Source organism: Centruroides sculpturatus, unplaced genomic scaffold (assembly GCF_000671375.1).
Source record: "Centruroides sculpturatus isolate CEXI.00-Female unplaced genomic scaffold, Cexi_2.0 scaffold1490, whole genome shotgun sequence".
Taxonomy (NCBI): Eukaryota; Metazoa; Arthropoda; class Arachnida; order Scorpiones; family Buthidae; genus Centruroides; species Centruroides sculpturatus.
The window spans coordinates 157,619-180,829 of record NW_019385713.1 but is presented as its reverse complement, the minus strand read 5'-3'; the positions used below and the strand labels follow the sequence as shown (position 1 = coordinate 180,829).

The 23,211-nt window shown below is 37.3% G+C and overlaps 2 protein-coding genes across 3 annotated transcripts in view; both read left to right on the top strand.

Moving 5' to 3' along the window:
* The window catches only part of LOC111641463, a 21,086-nt gene extending 4,170 nt beyond the window's left edge, over positions 1–16,916 (top strand). Inside the window, exons 3-5 of the mRNA XM_023387636.1 lie at positions 1,763–1,797; positions 2,176–5,038; positions 13,252–16,916. Of these exons, the coding sequence (XP_023243404.1) occupies positions 1,763–1,797; positions 2,176–5,038; positions 13,252–16,097 (5,744 nt within the window). The 3' untranslated portion in view covers positions 16,098–16,916. The remainder of the gene's footprint in view (positions 1–1,762; positions 1,798–2,175; positions 5,039–13,251) is intronic.
* Positions 9,921–20,637, top strand: LOC111641451 (protein toll-like). Of its 2 annotated transcripts, none has more exons than XM_023387622.1 (2): positions 9,921–10,211; positions 16,918–20,637. In XM_023387622.1, the coding sequence occupies exon 2, from the start codon at positions 16,921–16,923 to the stop codon at positions 19,792–19,794; it is 2,874 nt and encodes a 957-aa protein (XP_023243390.1). In that variant the 5' UTR covers positions 9,921–10,211; positions 16,918–16,920; the 3' UTR covers positions 19,795–20,637. The 2 variants fall into 2 exon arrangements, with proteins under 2 accessions (XP_023243390.1, XP_023243391.1); XM_023387623.1 differs by lacking the exon at positions 9,921–10,211 and adding an exon at positions 10,387–11,751.
* Positions 20,638–23,211: the final 2,574 nt, after the last annotated feature.

Below are 23,211 nucleotides of genomic sequence, written 5' to 3'. Positions count from 1 at the left end.
TAGTCAAACGAACTATTTTCAACGTTTCTGGAACGTTTACAATCGTTCTATAATCGAACCAATATTCGAATTTTATGATCGAATTTAATTCGAACAAATTCGAATAAAAAATTCGAAATAGAAAGCCACTTTCAACCACTTTCAAGCTCATATCTCCCGCACCCTTATAGCTATCGAGACGCAACCACCCCTATGCACGAATGAAGACTTGGGGCTACTACCACATACAAACACCATTCATGTGCTATGTGTAGTTTTGGCGGAAAAGTGAAATATAGGGACACGCACGTCCATTTATATATAGATAAAAATGGACGTGTGTGTTACTATATTTCACTTTTCAGCCAAAACTACACATAGCACATGAATGGTGTTTGTATGTGGTAGTAGCCCCGAGTGCACTATGGTGATTGCGTTTCGATTGCTATAAGGGTGCGGGAGATATGGGCTTGAAAGTGGTCGAAAGTGGAAGATTTTCTATTTCGATTTTAACGAACCAATTCGAATTCGAAAATTTTTAATCTTCACTATCGTTACTTTTTGCCTAGCGAAGCGGGTCCTTGCAGCTAGTCATTAATAAATTTATGTACAGAATAATTAGTGATCTTCTCCAAACTCCCTAGGAGTCTGCCGATAGACTCGCTCGATGTGTCTGACGTTTTATGACTCGCGGCATATTTAAATCTATTCCGAGATGCTCGGCGTTTGTTTCGGCCTCTGTTATGACACTTTTACTTTCGACAACCGCATTTCCACGATGTTTTCTCACCATGTCTGTGACGTTTTTAATACGATTCGCGCATCGAAGTAAGTGCGATTGCAACGTTTAAATGGGGAACAGGAGGTACTGAAACTTTAATAATGCAAAAGTTATTTTTAATAATATCTGGTAACGCTAGACTCAATTTTATTTTAAGTAATTATTGCAAAAATCTACAAAAGTAAATAAAACTACGCATTCTGTAGACCTAGATCTTGTCGTACGAAACTTTTCTAAAGATGTAGGGGAACATCGCCCGGAGCGATACAAATTTTGGCCAATGAAGCGAAGATCGCGTTGAAAATTCTTTCGGTGAAGCCGGAAAAGTTACGCAACTCGCTGCTGGATCTTTTGCGCTTTAAATCAATTCGTGCAATATAAAATATTGAACGTTAATACGAAAAATGTAAAACAGTAAAAGAACCTAACGCGGCATTAAATTAATTTACCCTTTTATATTAACAAACATTTATACTAAAGTCTTCCTATTTGACTTAAGTCTTTGATACAGCATTTCTTTATAATCGAGTAGTTGCCCGGCAACACAAACACCGAAATCGGCGAAACGAGCTAAATTGTAATCTGACTACGCAAGGTTTAGGGGGACTCGATGCTAAGGGCGCAGTGGCGTAGCGTAGTGGGAGCGGCAGGGGCGGCACTTTTAGGGGACGGCAAAATTTCACAATAAATAATAATAATATCTTGTAAAAATTTGAACCATTTCATTTTATATTTTTGTCGCACCTACGATTCGGACCGATTGAAATGAGCGAGGAATTTTTCATTACTTATCCCGTGAAAAAACTGAATTTTAGTCTTTTAAACTGAGATATCTAAATAAGGGGAGGCGAAATTTTCCTCCGCCCCGGGCGGCTGACACCCACGCTACGCCACTTAAAGTGCGCGTATCACGGGGCATCTCGGAGGGAAAAGGAGAATGTAATATACACCAACTTGTTCTTTTACTTACGCATAGTTAGTTTAAATTATACCTCTTTTTAGCAACAGTTACAAATAATCAATTAATGCTAAACATCGTAATAACGATAATTCTGGGCATTAAGAACTCTAGCCAACACTGTCGGCACCCCTTACCCGTCTTCAGCAGCGGCCATAAAAAATTCCAACTAAAACGTCTTATTTAGCGCGGAAGTTAATGCGATAATAAAACTTCAACGTAAATATTACGTCACAGATAATGCTTCCATCGACTGACGCACCGAAAACAAATCACCGATGCAAATGGCGGAATGGAAATAGAGATGTGTTAGACTACAGTATTTTATAATTACGTATCGTACGTAGTGGCCATATAATTGTACCGTACAGTACAAACTATTAATACTTTACAGGCTGAAACGTGTTCGAGTAAAATAGATCTGTTCGGAAAGTGACACGTTTTACTTTCGTTTCAGATGGTGCAGATAATCTTCTTGGTTCAATTGCTGTTCCTTTGCACGGCAGCACATGGGTGGTTCTTCGTTAGCGACCGATTTGGTTTCGTTATTCAAAAAATGAATCGAAGAGTAGAATGCGGATCGAACGTTACTTCTTACATCAACGACTACGACAGAGCCATTTACGTAGTGTGTCGAGGAAACACTTTCGACGCCGAACAGATTCGTGCGTGCACTAATTTTACTTACTTTTTCTCCGTGGTGTTAAGAGAATGCCTCCTTCCCTCTTCCGACGTCGGAACTTCCCTGGGAGATAAAAGTATTCGGCATTTCTTTTTGATTTCCGAAGACGTTCCACCGAATTCGCGTGTCACCATCAAGAACCTACCGAATCTTCGCGACATCACGTTATACCACATAGAAAACGTCACGTACACGTTAGAAGAGTTACGCAACGTAGAAAGGATCGATGTGTTGCGCGTGATGACGGAAAAATTTCCGAAGGGATTACTCAATGGACTCCCCTCGTTAAAAATGATTTACGTAGTCTTAGGAAGAATAAGAAGTTTTCCAGAAGATGCATTTCGTGGTTTGAATAGACTCAAATCTTTATACCTCTTCGATAATCGTTTAGAGGATCTTCCGGAAACTCTTTTCTATGGATTGCAATCTCTGGAGGATCTTCATCTATCCAAAAACTTGTTGACCGTTCTTCCTCCCGCTATATTTAGAGGCTTGACGAGCCTTAAAAAGCTGTTTTTGAACGACAATCGCTTAAATACTCTTCCCTCTTCCTTGTTTGTAGATAATTTCAATTTGATCTCTCTCAACGTGAGTAACAACCATTTTGGTTTTCTACCGGAAATGCTATTGCAAAACGTCTCAAAATTACAGAGTTTCGATGCCTGCAACTGCAACATCAGTGACTTGCCCCAGAAGATATTTTCCTTTTGTTATGACTTATACAAAGTTCGAATATGCGAAAATCGAATCGAACGTTTACACCTTGATTTGTTCGTAAATAACGCGTATATCCGACATATAGATTTACATAAGAACCGATTGAACGAATTACCTTCCACCGTGTTCAGTAGAAACAAACGGCTGGCGATACTGGATTTAAGCAACAATCTTCTGACCAAAATTCCCTTCGAAGTGTTTGACGACATTCAAAATATTGAAGGATTGTTTTTAATGGGAAACAGAATAACGAAGATAGAGGAGGGAAAGTTTGAAATTCTGAAGAATCTGAAAGTACTGTATCTGGATGACAATCCTCTTGGATCTCTTCCGGCTCCACGACCGTTTGGAAGACTGCCACAGTTAATACACTTGGGACTCTCTAATACCAGTTTCACACACTTTCCTCGAATGGACTGGAGCGCGTATAACATCTCGCTGCTCAGACTGAATGGCAATCGCCTATCGATTCTTCGCACCGAAGACCTCCCTCCGGATAATCGATCCAGAATTTTATTGATGGACAATAATATCACAACAGTCGCGGGAAAAATCACCAGGAATATGAATAACGTCTTTCTCTTTGGCAACCCCTTCCGTTGTGACTGCGCTTTGAGGAACTACATCGAAGAACTTCAGTTTTCGAGATTCGGTCGATCGCTGCTCTGCGATTCTCCTTCTGACTTGAGGAACAAGACTTTCCAGGAACTGATTCCTTCCTACGTGGTGTGTCCCGTTGTAGAACGTTGCCCAGAAAAGTGTCGCTGTTACTTATATAAAGGTTTCTCGGTCATGGTGAACTGTTCTTTCTCCAATATTTCCCACGCTCCAGCGATACTTCCCGAAAACACCACAATCGTTCACCTCGAACACAACTCTCTTTTCAAAATAAAAATTACAGACAGTTGGTCTGGAGTGGATGAACTGTACTTGGATCACAATCATTTGGATTTTTATGAAGATTGGACATTTCCTTCTTCCTTGAAATTTCTCACTCTTCGATATAACAGTCTACAAGATTTTCCTGCAAAATTTTTGCAATACGTAAGTGATTCTTCTCATATTCGAGTAGACATTAGAAACAATGCATTTTGGTGCAATTGTTCTTTCAAACCCTTCAAACTGTGGTTGAATCGCAACGTTTATAAGATAGTGGAAGCCGAAGAAGTGAAGTGCAGTAGATTGTTGTCTGAGAACAACACCGTTATCGTGTCTTCCATATTGAGTTTTCCGGACGATGCGTTTTGTTTGCCTCCTTCGATGGTAACGAACGTTCCTATAATCGTTTCCGGTTCCGTTGTCTGTCTGCTTGGAATATTAACAATGGTGTTCGCTTTCTTCTTTCTGAAATACAGAAACGTCATCTTGGCTTACGTGTATGTGCATTTCCCTTCGCTGTACTGCTGCAAGATTTCCGAACTGGACAAAGATAAGGCGTTCGATGCCTTTATTTCTTATTCCGGCAGCGACAGAGACATCGTCATGTGTTTGTTGAAGGAACTGGAAGAAAACGCCCCTTTCTTTAAGCTGTGCATCCACGAGCGCGATTGGATGCCCGGTTGTGACGTAATATGTCAGATAGAAGCTTCGATTAGAAACAGCAAGAAGACGATATTGCTCCTGTCCGAGGAATTCTTGAACAGCGTGTGGTGTCAAGCGGAGTTTCAAACGGCCTTGATACAGTCTTTGGAGGATAAGATGGAAAGGATAATTTTCGTATTGAAGGATACTTCGGTGTGTGACGTAGTTCCCGCGGACATGCGCCAGTTGCTACTCAGCAGGACTTACCTGGTGTGGAGCGAAAGATGGTTTTGGGAGAAGTTGAGATACGCCTTACCTCGTTACTCGACTGATAAACCGTTACATCATCGAGTTCACGATGTAAATAGAATGATCACTGAATTAAGAAGCGAAAGTGCGCTTTGATTTGTGACATGAAAATCTATTTATAATAATGCGCATAGAATCTTCAGTTTTTAAGGTAATTAAAGTATAAAATGACGTGATATTTTGTATATGGCGTAAAGTTTCAGACCCGAATAATTAGATACAAATTGTAATGCAAAACGTCGAGGTGCTTAAATAACGTATTAGATTTCTTCCGAGTAAAAAATATAATAATAAAATTGATGGGAAATATGACGTATTTTGGAAGAGTAACTACTTGCAAAATGTTTTATACTTTTCGAATCGTTAAATCAAAATCAATGATGTCGGCAAGTAGAAAACGTCATGCTAAAAGTCTACCTTACTAGAGCTGTATATTATTCAATTATTCTGCCAATTCCGCATCTCCTCGTTCTGGACCAATTATTGATAAGTTTTTGCGTTAAATATTCTATTAGTCATTTTGTAAATCTATTGTATTGTTTTACTTTTTATATCTATTAAGTTAACGGTTAATTTAAAGAGAAAAACGAAACGCGCTCAAATTTAATGCACATTTAGAAACTACACTCAAGATTATTATTGTAATCATTTTGTATAAAGTACTTTATACTGGGTTACATTCGGGACTTAGGATTTTTCTTTTGTCGCGTAAAATTTCACGAAATAAATATCATTTGTGTCTATCGTGACGATACAACGAAATATTCAATTTTCTGCGGTTTAGCATTTCGTTCATGTTCCTAAACTATGGACTTTTCCTTCACTATTAAATATTTACAAAAGGAAATACCTCTCGCAGTTGTACAGTGTAAAAGTGAATTCAACGGTTCGGCAGTAAACAATGGTAGGGAATACGTAGCACATTTTAATTTCAAGAAAATGTTATAATTGTTTACTTTAACAGACATAAACGAGAAACATTTTTACAAAATATGATGTTCGAAGAGCTTTCTGCTTCGGTATAAAAATTTTAATTGTTTCCCGGCTCAAATAACGAGTATTTGAATTAACGCGCGAGTGTACTTAACGTTGTTTACGTCATAAATGAACGTACTTAACAATTAGACTAATGTTTTGCAAAACGCATTCATCTTATTCTTCCTCTTCACCTTCACTATCCGCAAAATTTCCTATTGATTTGAGGATTTTGTATGATATATTGCATAGATCAACGCTATACTAGATAATATATCTATCGTTCGAGTGCTTCTGGATATTTTTCTGAAGCCAATTTTACAATGAATCCTTTACGCCCCATTTCTTAAACGGTGTTTATTGCAAAAGATACAAATGGCGGGTCCGAACCAACGTCAAAACATTTATGCCTTTATAAGGCACTGCGTCTCCTTTCCGCACCCCTCTTTAAAGATTTCTGGATCCGCTATTACCTTATTATTTTTATATAATAAAGTTTTCCGACGAAAGAAGTTTTTAATTAACCTAATTTACTAGTATATTGATATTACGAAAGAAAGGCGTGTTCGATCTGTTATTTGCATCGGTTGGCCCGGATGGATGACGAAAGGCGACGTCACCACCACAGTGGCAGGCTTTACGTAGGCTATAGAAATGAGAAAGACGGGACAGGGCGCGCTTTTATCACGCGAATAACTGTTTTTCGTTACTCGTATACTCGAATTTTGAATGATTAATTTAGGTTCAGAGAAAACATAATAATTAGACGTTTTTACAGCAATTTTGCTTTAGAAAATTCTGATGGTTTAATAAGATTATAACAACATATAAATGAGGATGTTTGTTTGTTCGCTATACACTCCTAAGCCGTTTGACCAATTGTTACGAAACTCGGCAGTTACGTTTATATACTTCTAACTCGGATAACGTCGGACATCCCACCCCAAAATATCTATTGATTTCTGTAAATCGTTTTCTATTTACGTACCATTTGATGATTTACACGTAGCGCCATCTATTGGCAAAAAGTTTAACTAATAAACTAAATATAATTCTTACAAAAACGGATATAATTTTTAAAATATATTTGTCACTTCCTGTTTCCAAAGCATTAGCAGAAGAGACCGGATGACCGAGCGGCCAAGATNTTTTATTTTTTCACACCCTTATGAGACAACACTAAAGAGCCTTACTGGCAAGCTCAGCGTAGGTAGTCGTAGTTAAACAGGGGGCGGTATAATCGGTATTGCACACGGGCGTTCAAACAGCTAGCGGCGCCCCTGGTTGCAACGCTATTCCAACGCTACCTAAATCTTATTTCTGCAGTATCCTACGGGAATTCTTTCTAAATCTTGTAAAATTTTTTTTCTCAAATTTGTTTTTATCTTCCAGAACCCTCTTTTTATGCACAAGCCGATTTCCTGTCATCGTTGACCGTATCCAGGTTTTTACCCCGCGTAAGATGCCGAACGTTGCGCGAATGAGATAAGCAGCGCCCGTTTTAGGATGGGTAGAACAATTGCGTTTCTTTAATTAGTGCAGCTAGTTCTATCTCCTTCAGTTCGGCATTTCGCACATTTCTTCCTTTCCATCGGTTGTACCAAAGTTCAGCTTCAATCATTCAAATTGTAGTAATTTTTAAAATCCTCATACGACATATCAAGCCTTACGTGAGGGTGCAACGTAAACGATCAGAATGCGGACAAGTTCTCCTCGGAAAAACGCTGTTTCAGAGACATCTATATCTATATATATATACTAGCTGCAAGGACCCGCTTCGCTGGGTTTTTATTTGTTCGTACATTTGTATGTAATATAGTTTTTTTATATATATGTTACTGTGAATGACCGAAATCTGGCGAATGTCAACATTCTACCATTACCGAGACAGGTAGCACATTGCACTTGCTTGCGTGGAATGGAAAGCGTTACCCCGTGAAAAGTCTAAGTATTTAATTTTTCACATCTAACGACTCTGGTTTTTCCATTACTGAATGGCAACCGGTTTTATTCACGTTAATAACAGGTGAATAGTGTCAAACTTTCCAAAAAGTCTTCCCGGAATGCATCCTCCTTGGCAGATCGCGTTGCCTTAACCAAATACAGTCGACCCCCGTGATATAACACTGTTGATTATTCCGTTTTATATGAATTCCATGTTGTACGAGTCACTTAGATTTTACAAACACGTGTGCCGGGCTATGAACGGCTCACGTGNATTGGCAAAAAGTTTAACTAATAAACTAAATATAATTCTTACAAAAACGGATATAATTTTTAAAATATATATATTATATTCACCGAATTACTGCGACAATAATATAGCACGAAATAGACGAACCATTACCGAGACAGGTAGCACATTGCACTTGCCTGCGTGGAATGGAAAGCGTTACCCCGTGAAAAGTCTAAGTATTTAATTTTTCACATCTAACGACTCTGGTTTTTCCATTACTGAATGGCAACCGGGTTTTATTCACGTTAATAACAGGTGAATAGGGTCCAACTTTCCAAAAAGTCTTCCCGGAATGCATCCTCCTTGGCAGATCGCGTTGCCGTAACCAAATACAGTCGACCCCCCTGATACAACACTGTTGATTATTCCGTTTTATATGAATTCCATGTTGTACGAGTCACTTAGATTTTACAAACACGTGTGCCGGGCTATGAACGGCTCACGTGTTTGTAAAATCTAAGTGACTCGTACAACATGGAATTCATATAAAACGGAATAATCAACAGTGTTATAGGGGGTTCGACTGTAAACCAAACTACTTGTCAAATTATTATTTCAACCACCGAACAGTGCAGTTTTTTCCCAAAGTTATCGCAACGACTTCTGTATGTTATAACTGTCATTTTTAATCCTTTAAAAAGAATAAAAAAGTACCTTTTAAGTACCTTTAATAAAATGCCTTTCGTCTCTCTTGTTATATATAATTGTTACTTATTAAACTGTACAAAACAAAAGTACAAATAGATTCCCGATTTTAACGATAAAATTATTAATATAAACAATAAAATAAACTTACATTTGATGAACAAATTAAATTATTAAATACGCATTTGGCTTTCGAATCTTTGAACACATTATTAAAATCAACGAGACACACTTTAAAATTGAACACACATTTAACGTATAAATAAAACACAAAGTAAAGAACTTTAACCTCACTTTTACAAGGTACTTAAACGTTATTGTAGGTCCCTAGCTGGCTAAAAATTCATACCGAGAGGGGTGTAATTGCGTACCATCATTATTATTAAATTTTATTTCTGAATTTAATTTTCTTATTATAAAATATTCAAAAATTTTCCTTTTAAATGTATTTTTTCAACTTCGCAATCTTGGCTATTACGGTGCGGGCTATTGCCGGCCTGTATTTTAATGGCTGCGATATGCCCTTTAAACCTTGTTTGTAATTCTCTGTTTCTCCTATTTATATACTCAAAATCAGAAGTTAATTCGTGATCTATGTTAAACTCTTTTTTAGCTATTGTATGATCATCCGTGATTACCTACAGAGCCTATAATGAGAGAGTGGCCGTATCTCTTCGTTTGGTCAACGACTCAATGGGATACGCAACGGCTGTGTCCACTCAAAGTTTAAGCCTTCCCCCATAGTTTGGTTACTCTGTCGTGTATCGAGTGACGTTATAACCGAAAGGAAACGTCACAAGTATGGCTCGAATTAACATCGGTAACATCACTCGAGTATGACTGAATTGAAACGATTAGGTTGCGATTTGTATTTTCATATACCTCCCGAGATTATTAATAAAGACCCTGTTTACTTCGCAGCATACGTTTCCATCAGTGTAACTTAAAATTTAAGCCATCCGACAGGTTAACGTCCAAAAAGTAGTGGATAACTCGACTAGATAAACCCGAGCGTATACTTTATTCTTATAAACATGGAGAAACCGGGGGATTGCGCGATACGATAATGCTACTCGGTCGAACGTCAGACATCCAGCTATTACGTCACGATAAATATACCTCGTTTCTCGGGTTATCTTAGGGTTATATACGTCGACCGTCAACGCGTAACGCGTAGATTTATATGAATATTCCCTACGTTAACGTCACTCGATATTCCTAAAGTACGAGTAAATTAGTAGTTAGTACAGCTGTGTGACGTCATGGATTTCGTAACGAAAGGAGAAATTCGACACAATTATTTATCATTGGATATTTCACAAAGAATAATTTAACGTCGTCTCGTTACAGATGATTCTGGAGACGCAGGACTGTGTGACGATCTCGGAGTAACGCTCAAATAACCAGAGTAAGTGACGATATTCTTCTGACACTCGCGTTAAAAAGTTTATTTTATATTGTCTTTTATTACTTAATACGTGACGCGGCCGTTATTAATTAAACGAGATCGAATTAAAGGTGACTATAACGTAACACTAAGTTTATTTTTTACAGCAATTGTATACAATATATATCGACTATGATCTGTTGAAATCGAAACCCGTTAGTTTTCCTGTCCGAAGTGAATAATAACTTATGCAAATTACTTATTTACTTGTTAAATAGTTAAAAGAAACAGGTTAGGGTTTAAAGGAGTGACATCGCGGATGCTACTATCAAAATGCTAAACTCTCTTATCTAAGTGACATCTATTTAGATTTAATTAATCTACGGTGTCGGCGACATATTTATATACGATCCTTTCTGTTTCCGAGGTCGTTACGTGTACCATGGTAACTCGGTATCAGTTATATTTTCTATCCAATTCACGAATTTTCGAGGTTTAAAATGCATCAAACAAAAAATTAATTACGCATTGATGTTTCCACCTTCAACAGAAATAGTTATCACGGATGTGACGGCTTTACTTCCTTTGTTTCTGTGGGAGGAAAATCCTAGAAACGTTTCGTGTGTAGAACCGGAAGCATCGACGTGTTAATTACACACAAAATGTTGGTTTTTCCATCGATTTAAAGCGGGGGTTCTCAACCTTATTTCACTCTCCTGACACTTAAGCTTTCTGCGTACAGACAGCACTAACAGACATTTCTTGTCTACCTCCGGAGGTACGAGCACTACAGGTTGAGAACTGCTGATTTAAAGTATGACATTCGAGTAAGTTATATAGGAAATTTCCCTTCGCCCCGTACCGATGTTTTCGTTCTTTCTACAAATACCAAGTATCGCTATTCTCAGGTATGACGGTTAGGCACGACTTTACATTCATTCGCACTTCTCCATTATTTACATCCGTCTTACAATCTCGAGTTTTTATCTTTTCACCCGAACTCCTTTTGTAAATTTCCTACTATTGAGATACGTGATTACAGTAATAAATAATCTTATCAACTACAAATTTCATTCCTCAATTCATAAAACGTGCGTAATAATTCTTGACGTATTTAGTAGTTTATGATGATAACAGAGTATTACTTTCTGCTACGTCACCCATTTAAATCCTAACTTGTTTCCTCTAACTATTAAAAATAAAATGCAAGTTACTCTCATATTTCGTTGTTTACACGCTTCGGACAGACACCAAACCAACTTCGATTTCGGCGGGTCGTACTCCATATACAAACTCTATAATAATCATAATAAAAATAAATAGAATATCGTTCATAACAGGTGACGAGGGCGAGTGAAATACCTGTTTATACTGTACAATAAATGTGTCGAAAACGTTTATAGTGTTTCCACGTAAATACGATAATAAAGAAATTATGTAAACGATTCCGCACGTGTATCGTGTGACGAAGCAAATCCCGTTTCATCGCTGTTACCACGAACTGTAAATAATGCATTCGATCTGTTACGACTGTGTACGGCGTGTGTAACCGTTCCGTAAAGTAAGCGATCGTTTTTATTATTTCTATACGTAACTTCTCGGTTACGAAGCCGTAGATATCCAACAAGAGCGTTACTCGTTTACGAAGCGGCGAGATTCAATTTCGACCACCCCTTCATTGTTACGATCTTTCTCTCTCTCTCATTCTTGGCTTCGTTACTCTCGCTCGATGGTGGTTTGAGTCTGCACGTATAAATAGCATAATATAATGTACGAGAGTGACGTTTAATCGAATGCACACGTGTTACACGTCCGATGATACACTACGAACGAACAGTACATCATAGGTAATAGCTCAACCATTATTTCGATCTATATTCAAGCCTTTTTTTTGTTTTATGTGACATATCTTTCTCCAATAGGATAGGAATTTCTAGTTTTAGTGTTATAGGCCTAATATAAAGTATCAGTAACTGCAAGAATATCCGTAATAATAGAAAAACTCGTGTTTATAGGAAAAGTAGTGACGTAAAAGTAAAATTTTCCCCGGCGAATAGGAGAGGGAAACAAAAATTCCCACTTCCTACGAAGCTTTATAGAAAATATCGCTAAATACGTCACAATCGGTCTTAGAAAGCCATTCCTCCGAATGTCACAGGCTTTATTAAAAAGAAGCGTAAAATGAACGTACGAAATTACTCCGTTGCTCATTTTCGAGAGTAACGAGTCGAGTATTATTAGTGTAATCGTGCTAAAATGTACGCGCATCACGCAAACTACTCGAGTGTAGTTATTAACATTTACGAGTGTAGGTTGCATACTTCAAGCGGTACCTCTAGCAAATCTGTTACACGGTTTTTGCCTTGATTAAATGAAACCGGTTATTTACAGTTTACAGGATAAATATTTTCATCACGTATTTCCCTCGTGGAAAAATGGGAGTGACGATGCACTTTTTGTAATTGTAGGAACACCCGTAGCTAAGTAAATGAGGCGCAGAACGGTAACTAGTACCTAATTAATCCACCAGTTTTTATACATAACGGAAAAAATAATTCAACTTATAAGAATTTAGTGTAGCTCGTAACTGTCGAGGTATTTAAAATTAGCCGACAGATCGCTAGTCTCCAATTACGAGACTAGCAACACAATTGTGAAGGGACACGTGGTAGAAACTAGGTCAGTAAGACCATTGTGACATCCTCAGAACCTTCACTGCGAACCAATCACCGTGGATTGAGTTATTCATGTAGCGATATGGTCTGCCTGTCACGTGATATGAGCGGCAGGAAAGCGTCACTACACAAATGACCAACACTAAGTACCCCGTCTTAAATCTATTTTGACATTTTCCCCCTAAGTCAGTATTATAATGTTTTCTTACGGTTACTTTATTCCGTTACTCTAAATTTTAAGAGGCATCAATCGTTCCTCGGTTCATTTTTGGCTCTGAAACTATAAATACTGCGAGAATAACATTTGTGTAATTCACGTAATTCATTATATTTTAAATGATTTCTTTCCGTAGAATATAATAATAATTCCCAGTATTTTCTTTCAGAGCCAAACATGAAAGCGGAGAAATTCGTGACATTCATATCGTTGCTAGTGTTAACCCATTCGTGTGAAGAATTCTGGAACAGTTGGCAAACTTATCCCTGCCGAGATACCACTCCACTTTCACAGGTGTTACTGTGTTTCCGAACGAAAGATCACAGTTCAGACGTTAGGATGGATCACTCTAATTTGCTGTACAATTGCAAAGGAGGAGTTCCAGATGCTCGATTACTTCCCTGTTTAAACGTCACCGAGATGGCAGTTCTAACTTTAGTCGAATGCCATTTGACAGATTTCGAGATGACGAATTTCACGTTCGACGTACGAATATCGACCATCGTAATATCTTACACCACAGAAAACTTAATCTTCGGGAAAATGGCGTTGAGAGGCGTTCCTAATTTTCAGAAACTGATCTTAAGTGGATTGAGTACGAAAGGATTGCTGCAGTTGATCCTGGAAGATTTGCCAGCTTTCACTCTGTGCCAAATTACAAATCACAATTTCACGTCGTTCACGAGAAGACCTTTCCAGAGTCTTCCGAGTCTTCAGGCATTGAGAATAATTTACGGAATTTTGGAAGATTTACCCGAAGATCTATTTTACGGGATGGTCAACCTGCAACAATTGTTGCTCCAAAGCAATCGAATCAAGAAAATTCCGCCTTTGCTCTTCAGGAACCTTTGGCGTTTAGTAGATCTGGATATTTCTGGTAACCAAATCGGCGAGCTGACGGAAGATCTCTTCTTCAATTTATCCTATCTTCAAACGTTACACATAGGATCGAACAAATTGAAAGTTCTTCCCGAAAATCTGCTTCGTTACGTTCCTTCCTTGTATTTTTTCGATATCATGGGGAGTAGGGAAATCACTTCCTTACCTAAAACACTCTTAAAAGGAATGACTAACCTGGAGAAATTTAATGCTTTAGATTGTTCTATAGTATACTTAGACGAATCGTTCTTTTCAGACTCGCGACGACTCAAAGTAGTGATTTTAACTAAAAATCGCCTCAAACACATTCCCTCGGGATTATTCAACAACACAAAGAATCTTCGTAGTTTAATGCTAGGAATCAATAAGTTAACTACACTTTTACCTGCAGTTTTTTATCACCTTTCCAGATTAGAAACGCTGCAATTATCATTAAACAATTTGCAGCAACTACCCAAAGATATTTTCAAACGAATGAGTTCCTTATCCGAACTGCATTTAACCGATAACAATTTACAATACATACACCAGGACACTTTCCTTCCTCTTATTAACCTGAAAGAAGTTCATCTATTCAATAACAATATAACTAACTTGCCCGAAAGAAATCCTTTCGGCACTAGCAGATATCTGAATGTTCTATTACTCGGCAATTCGGGTCTAAAGGAATTTCCTAACATTGATTGGTCGAATCACAATCTGACACTAGTCGATTTATCCCATAATCAAATTCGGGAAGTTACCCTACCTGTGTTTACCAAGAACCACACCGAGATACGGCTTAACGGCAACAACATCTCTACCATCTACATCGACTACCAACAGCGTTCTAACAATTCTCCCGTGTATAAAGTCGCAGGAAACGTCGTCGAATGCGACTGCCGAATCAGACAGTTTCTACACTTTTTACACATCGACCAAAGAGCCGTTACTATTTTTCCGGATTCTAACACCATCGAATGCAATGGGGATTCTGAAAAGAAACTAATGGAAATTTGGCCCATTTACAGTGTTTGCCCGCGAAAAAAAGAATGTCCTTCGTTTTGCGATTGCTACCTGACACTAGAAGAACAAACTGTAGTCGATTGTTCGCATAGAAATTTGTCTGATCCACCCGCCAATCTTCCCACGAATACAACATTTGTCTACCTGAACAACAACCACATTGCCAATCTGTCCGAAGTGGACGGGGTTACGTGGAAAAATGTCACACATCTCTATCTTAGTAACAATTTTCTGTTGTCACTTAATGATTGGATTATTCCAGAATATCTCAGCTCCTTGACTTTGGACGGAAACCGACTGACGAATTTACCTTCTTCTTTGATGACGCACGTCGATAATTTATCAAATTTCAGCATCTTTCTTTCTAGAAACGAATGGAAATGCGATTGTCATTCCGTCCGTTTCAAGAAGTGGTTCACGCGGAATTTGCATAAGATCCGCGATTCCGAAAACGTGACCTGCGACAGATTGATTCAGTCCAACAATTCCGTACAGAAATCACTAATTAGTCACGTTCCAGTGGATCTGTTTTGTATCAAAGAAATGACGTTGGAAAAATGGCACATCGCAGTCATAACCACCTGTCTTCTATGCTCGAGTGTTCTGCTGGCATTCGTGGCAATAAGTTACTATCGGTACAAAACTACCATCCTGGCCTTTTTGTACAGTCGCAAGATTTATTGTCCTTGTTGGGATGCGGTCGAAGATGGCGAGGACAGAAAGTACGACGCTTTTATATGTTACAACTCGGCCGATCGAGATATGATGCTGGAAATGATGGAACAACTAGAACCCACCTATAATCTGTGCGTGCACGAAAGAGACTGGTTACCGGGACTACCCATAAGTCAACACATCGTTTACTCGGTACAGAACAGCAGGAAAACGGTCATCCTCCTCTCTCGCAATTTCCTAGAGAGCATCTGGTTCAAAGTGGAATTCCGGGCAGCGTACAACCAAATGATTCACGATCAAGCGCACAGATTGATGTTGGTGGTAGTGGGAGATCTCGGAGACGTCGAGTTGGAGAAGGACCTTCGTCATCTGTTGACCACCAAAACTTATTTGAAATGGGGAGAGAAATGGTTTTGGGAGAAACTGAAATACGCATTGCATTATCGAAAGAAATAATTAAACACTATCCTTCTCGGTCCTTCTGTGACTCGCGATGAAGTGATATTCCTAGACACTAGACTGTTGTGCATTCCTTTTTAAATTCAATCGCGAATATACAGACAGCTGGTATCCTATAATATCACTTCATGGCGAATCGGGGAAAAAAAATATAAAATAAAGAGACGGTTTCAACAAAAAGAAAAAATTCTCAAGTTTTATTTGAAAAAGTAGTCTGCGCGTTTAATTAAGGAGCTTAAGAGGACGAAAGCCCACAGTAGAAATCCCAGTGTTTCTAACGATTTATGAAACACAACAATGTTTAATACAGGCACAAATAAGGCATTAATAAAAGACAAGTATACGTTATATGGGACGAATCCGAACGAGTTGAAGGAAAAAAAACAGAAATTTTTCGGGGGTAGTCCCGTCCCCAGCCACCGATCGCCTCGTTGTAGACCTGATTAAAAGGTCTTTTTAGTGTCTACAGGAAGAACTAAAATATATATATATAGATAAACTTTGTATATGTATATTTTAGTTCTTATATATATTTATTTGTATATATATATATATATAACTTTGTAAATTAGTTTTAGAATGTAAATTGATAGTGACGTAAACAATATTCGTCAAATCTGATCGATGAAATTCTGCTGCGTCACAATGTATTAATGATGATGCAAAGAATTTCGTCACTCGATAGATACGTTTTTAATCGACGTAATTGCTTTTCTTGATGCAAAAGTAATTTGTTTCTTCTGTATAGTATAAATGGCAATTCATGTTAAATGATAATTTTGATTTTTTTTCAACCTAAAAAGTTCTTTCTTTTCAGAATATGGATATAGGAAGGTTACCGTTAATCGTGACGTTTGTTTGCATCCCCGCAGTAGTTTATCTCCAGTCGGACGACATAACGGGGACTGTGTACGATCCGGCATATAATCGTAAGGTACAATGTAGCAAAGGAGTTAACCTGTCAATCAACGACGATACGAAAACTGTGGTAGTGATCTGCAACGAAACGCAATTTGACGTGTCGTTACTACGAGAATGCTCCGGTTACTCGCAATTCAAAGAGATTGCTCTTATGAACTGCATCCTCCCTTCCTCCGATATAGGTGAAACTTTGGGAGATTACAGACCAGAATGTTTCTTTGTGCATTCCAACGGGTCGTGGAATTACGACGAGATCATAGTCAGAGATATGCCCAATTTAATTTGTTTGGCATTGTCCATTAAGCAGAACGTAACTTACGTTTTGGATAACCTGGTGAATCTAAAAAGTGTGCAGGTCATCTTTTTAAATCTAACGACTCTTCCGGAAAATTTCTTTTCTCAGCTCGACTCTTTAGTAAATATTCGCATCCAGTTCTGCGAATTGCGATCTCTCCCAGAGACGTTATTTCGAGGTATGCGGAAAATCGTTTATCTCTACTTGTGTTGCAATCATTTAGAAGAATTGCCCGAACTGCTTTTCGAAGGACTCGGCAGCTTGAACTTGATCGATCTTTCTCTCAATCGCTTGACTTCGCTTCCCGCTAATATTTTCAAAGGGTTGAACAATCTCGGAAAGTTGTTTTTGGGAAGTAACCGATTCAAACAGCTTCCTCCCACGCTTCTGCACGACAACATCAATTTGCAATTAATCGATATTACCAACAACACCGTTTCTTCTCTGCCTGAAGCTTTCTTGAAGGCTTCGTTACAGCTGGTCGAGTTCCGAGCGTGCTATTGCAATATCACGGAATTGCCGGAAAACTTCTTTTCCTCGTCTTTTCTCTTATCTATAATTTCCTTGTGCCATAATAAAATTGAGAAACTTGGCGAAAATTTGTTTTCGAAGAACACGTGGCTACGAATATTGTACCTGGACAACAATCGACTTACAACGCTCCCTCCCAACATCTTCGCCTCCAACCATCGTTTGATAGCGCTATTTTTAAATGGAAATCGATTAGATTCTCTTGCCTACGAGACATTTAGAAAATTGTCATCTCTTCAGAGTTTGGTACTTCGAGAGAACGAGATCAAAAACATCGAAGAAGGGATTTACGGTAATCTACAATCCTTGAAAGTTATAAATTTAGACAACAACAAAATTCGATTTCTTCCTTCGAAAACTCCGTTTGGTAACTTGAGTGAACTGTTGACTCTGAGTCTGGCTGGCAACGAGTTAACGACGTTTCCATCCATCGAATGGAGTGTTTACAACCTTACCTACCTGAATTTGGATCATAATCGAATTACTTTCCTCAATTTGGATGAATTACCTCCCTCCGATCACGTCCACGTTTCATTGCTTTATAACAATATCACTTCTGTTACGGGTCCAACAAATTCTACTTTTTTAGAAAATGTTAAGCTGGAAGGAAATCCCTTCGAATGCAATTGCTCTCTGAAAAACTTTGCGGACAAGATACAGTCTTCCGGTATTAAATCGTTATTTTGCCACGGCCCCGTAGAATACAGGAACACGAGTCTTGCGGATGTGGTTCCTTCTTATGTTCTTTGTCCATTTAGGACGACCTGCCCAAATTCTTGTCGTTGTTATCGTGAAGATACGAATGCCATCGTTAATTGTTCTTCTTCCGGTCTTATTCACGTTCCCAAATCAATTCCCGAAAATACATCCGTCGTTCGACTCGATCACAACTTCGTCACCCATTTCCGTATCTCCAGTGATGATTGGTCGAATGTTACGTATCTAAATTTGGATTACAATCGTTTGGATCCATCAAAATCTTGGAAATTTCCGTCTTCTTTGACTTATCTCTCTCTTCGAAGCAACCGGTTAGACAGAATATCCAAAGAGTTTTTAGAAAGTGTCGACGAAATACCATTGCTACAATTAGATATAAGGGACAACCAGTTCTGGTGCAACTGCTCTTTCACTTACTTTAAAATCTGGTTTGATAAAAACATCGAAAGGATAGTGGAAGCGGATAGGGTAATGTGCAGCAGACTGTTCCATCACAACAACACTAAAGTGAAATCGCCTATAATAAGTGTACCATTGGATGCATTTTGTTTTCTAGACTTACCGCTTGTGAATGTTCCTCTCATAGTATCGGCATCCATCGTCGCCGTATTAGCTTTAGCCATAATTAGTTGCATCGTTCTCTTCATGAAGTATAAAAATACCATTTTGGCTTATTTGTACGTCCATTTCCCTGCCGTTTTTTGCCGTAAAATATCCGAAATAGATGGTGACAAACCATATGACGCTTTCATCTCCTATACGGCGAGCGATAGAGAAGTAGTCATGTCCATGCTAAGGGAGTTGGAAGAGAAACCGCCATTTTTCAGACTGTGTATCCACGAACGGGACTGGTTGCCCGGAAATCCCATTGTTTCTCAAATAGAAGTGTCCATACAGAGCAGCAGGAAAACAGTCATTGTGCTATCGAAGGATTTTCTGGAAAGCATGTGGTGCGAAATAGAGTTTCAGATGGCCTATCTGCAGTGCTTGGAGGAAAAAGTAGATCGTCTCATCATTGTGACGGTGGGGGATATACAAACGCGAGATCTTTTACCTGCAGATATGCAAAATCTCTTGGCCACGAAAACATTTCTAGTCTGGGGAGAGAAGTGGTTCTGGGAAAAACTGAAATATTCACTTCCTCATTACGTCGTACCCAAACTTCCCAATTATCAGATGCAGACGATCGATAGAATGGTTGAAGATCTCAGGACAAAGAGATTAATTTAATTTTGTTTTCGAGGTTAGTCACAATTTGTTGCTTGGATTGTACTTTCAAATACGCAGAACAAGACAAATTAATGTGATCTCAAATCTAATCTACGCACAATTTGTGCAGATGGGTAGAATATGAGTTTGTTTTATTCTAACATACTCTAGTATCCACAGTGGATAGAAATACCCACGAGAAAACTAGAATCCAAACAACTAATGTACAAGTTCTTCTTTGAACTGACCTGGGTGCTTAGTGTCAAGTTGTTTGGCTACACGAAAGTTGTGATGATTTCACGTGGAATGAACTCTGATGAGAGCATTCACCGAGTTTGTAGCCTCAGTGAATGCTCTTAACTAAAGAGTTTATTCCATGTGACCCAACATTGTTGCCCTCATATAACTTGAGACTAAATATCCAATACGCTACCCAAAACAGAATCTTATAAAGAAAGCAAGCTTTTCACTTCATAATCTAGCAATCAACATTGAAATTTTGGGACAAAGGTGCAATAACTATCACTGTACATAATTAATGACAAAAAGTAGTCTTTATATTTCTGTAAATATTGGATTTTGCACAATGATCTCTCAGAATTTGTATTAAATTCTCGGATAGAAATGCTAGAATTATTTGAAATTATTGTAAACAAGTTTAATGGCATTCTTACAATTTTTGAAATTATAAATTCTGGAAATTAAACTTTCATTAAATATCAACTAAAGTGGTGATGATCTCAATTCCTGGAATCAGGGCCGGATCATCGCAGAGACAAATGTCTAGGGCCCAGTTTTTAGAAGGGCTGGTCAAAATGTCTATTTTGAAAAGATTTGTAAATAAGATAGTTTACTTTTCTGTTGGACAACTGTATATAATAAACAAATAAACAAAAATATATTGCTTTTTATATGGTTATTGTGAATTCTAAAATCTAAAGAAAATGTACGTGGGTTGTTCAAAAAGTTCCCGAATAGCGCGTCTCCAGTTGGTTATTTTTTAAATCGCTTGGAGGCGTTGTGTCCGTGGAAACCTCCCAAGGTCTATATAAGAAGGTCAGGACACGCGTGACCTACTTCTCGAGCCGCCATTTTGGGGTTTTTCGAGTCGCGCGTTTTAAGCAAACTTGCACGAGCGGTCAGTTTTATACATGAATTAAACTAAAATTGTATAAATCCAGTGATTTCCAGTCAAAAATATAATAATAATTTCGGATGATTACGCGACCCCAATTTTATGTACAGTTTTCATCATATAGTTCAAAAGAAACAATCATCCGTATCATTCGCTGTCGTGATTGAAATTAATTAAATAGGCGCTAAAACGGATGCAATTACGTATATAGGCACTTCGTAAAGTGATGAAATAACATAAAAAAAAAATTAAAGTATCATTTGTGTGGAACCAGAGAGTAGAGTGTGGTCCTTTTGCTCCTTAGATGGGACTTTTTGTCTTTTTTAAATAAATGAAATACGTAAAATTTTTCTTTATTAACAAACTATTTTTGTTAATAAAGATAACATTAATTTATACAGACCATAAATTTTTTCTGGGCCCGGAAAATAATCTCCAGTTTCCCTCTCTCCATTCGGATTATTTGGAGCAAAGCGACCCTTGGGTGATCTGCTGAGGGAAGATACCTCCCGGGAGGACTTTTATGGGAAATTGGCCCCATTTAAAAGTTATAAACTTGAAGAAAACCAGAAAATCTCCACGTGGTCACCCGTTGGTCGTGCCTGAACCCACGACTAACCAACTACCAGTGTTCGGTGTTTTATCCACTCCGCCACTGATGGGCTCCCTTTCTCCTTAGCCCTGGAATTGGGGAAAATTTGCAATTCATTTTTTCAACTATGTAAGTTACAAATTATTTAATAATACAACATTGTCCAGCAATAATTTTTTTGTCATCAGTTTCTAAGTATTTTAATTACACAGATAATTTAAATTATAAATGTCTACATTTGTAAGGTTAATTAAATGTTTTCTTTGATAGGAAAGGATATGCATTTCGCCTCTTAATTATGTACTTAATTTTTTTTTATTTAAGTTTACCTCCTTTTTATTCTAGCACACGTTGTTATACTATTATAAATGTTTTCTGTAATCGTAAGTTGTATTTCAAGTAAATACTTTTAATATTTTATGGCTATTAAATATCTTATTGTAATTCCACAGAATATGTAGCATAGGAAAATCTGTAGCATTATACTAAAAAACATTGTTTCTCTATAAATTGACGTAAATAAATTTACTATATAAATATGAATTAACTTTTATAATTTATTTATATTTTAAATAATTTTAAAACGATAAAATATTTTTTGTATTAAATTTAAAGCCTAAAAAACGATTAAAAAGGAGCAGGTTTCTTTTGATCTTAGTCTATTAATCCGCTGATAAATTAGGTTTACTGTATTATATTGGACTTTTATTAGAAAAAAAATATACTCTTAAACACGGAATTTTACTTATAATTTTGTTTAAAATTATGCAAAATGTCTTAAATGATCTTATTTAAACAAAATGAATCTTTAACATTCAATTTGTTGTTGGTAAATTATCATAAGTAACAGCTGTATAAGAATTCTTAGAGGCATCTAATCCTATTATAACCGAGTAGAAATATTTGATACTTTATAAAATTGTTATTAAATAATAATTTAATTCATTATATGATTAAGTAATAAATATAAATTTTAAATTATTATTGAAAGTTTGTTTGATCTAATTTTATAAAATTGCTTTTGTGACATTTTAAAATTCCTTAGAAATAAATGCACTCCCAGACACAATATTTTGATAGTGATTGACATTAAATTTAATTTCCCTCCCAGAATAAATTAAATCTAAATTAAATAAACTTGTTATTTNATCAGTGGCAAATAATTATTGAAATGCAAACGAAAAAATTAAATATAAATAAAATCAATTAAATATTATGGAATCTCTAGATTATAAGAATTGGATATATTTAGATTTCCATCACGCCTTTTAAAATAAAAATTCTAATAATAAAATCAATGTAAACTTTATTTAAATTGAATTAAGTATAAATTACTTATAAACTAAACTTTTTGCAAACTTTACACATATAAACCCTTTGAACTGTATCATGAACTATCCGTTGATGTCTACGCTACATTTTGCTTTCCTCCGCTTACTTGCAGGAAATCTAAACGATCGAACGTCTGTAGATTTACTTTTACAATTTGGTACCACACAATAACCCATTGTTTAAAGGTTTGAGTACTTATATAGTAATAATAGTCGACTCATGCAGGAACTACGTGTGGAGTGTAGTCTATCGATGAGTCCCAAAATGTCCGCTGCCGCGTAGAATCACGGGAGCGTGTCCTGACCTTCTTATATAGACCTTGAAACCTCCTAAGTAACCTCCTTCAACCCTTTGTAGATATCTTGTTTTAGTGATTAGT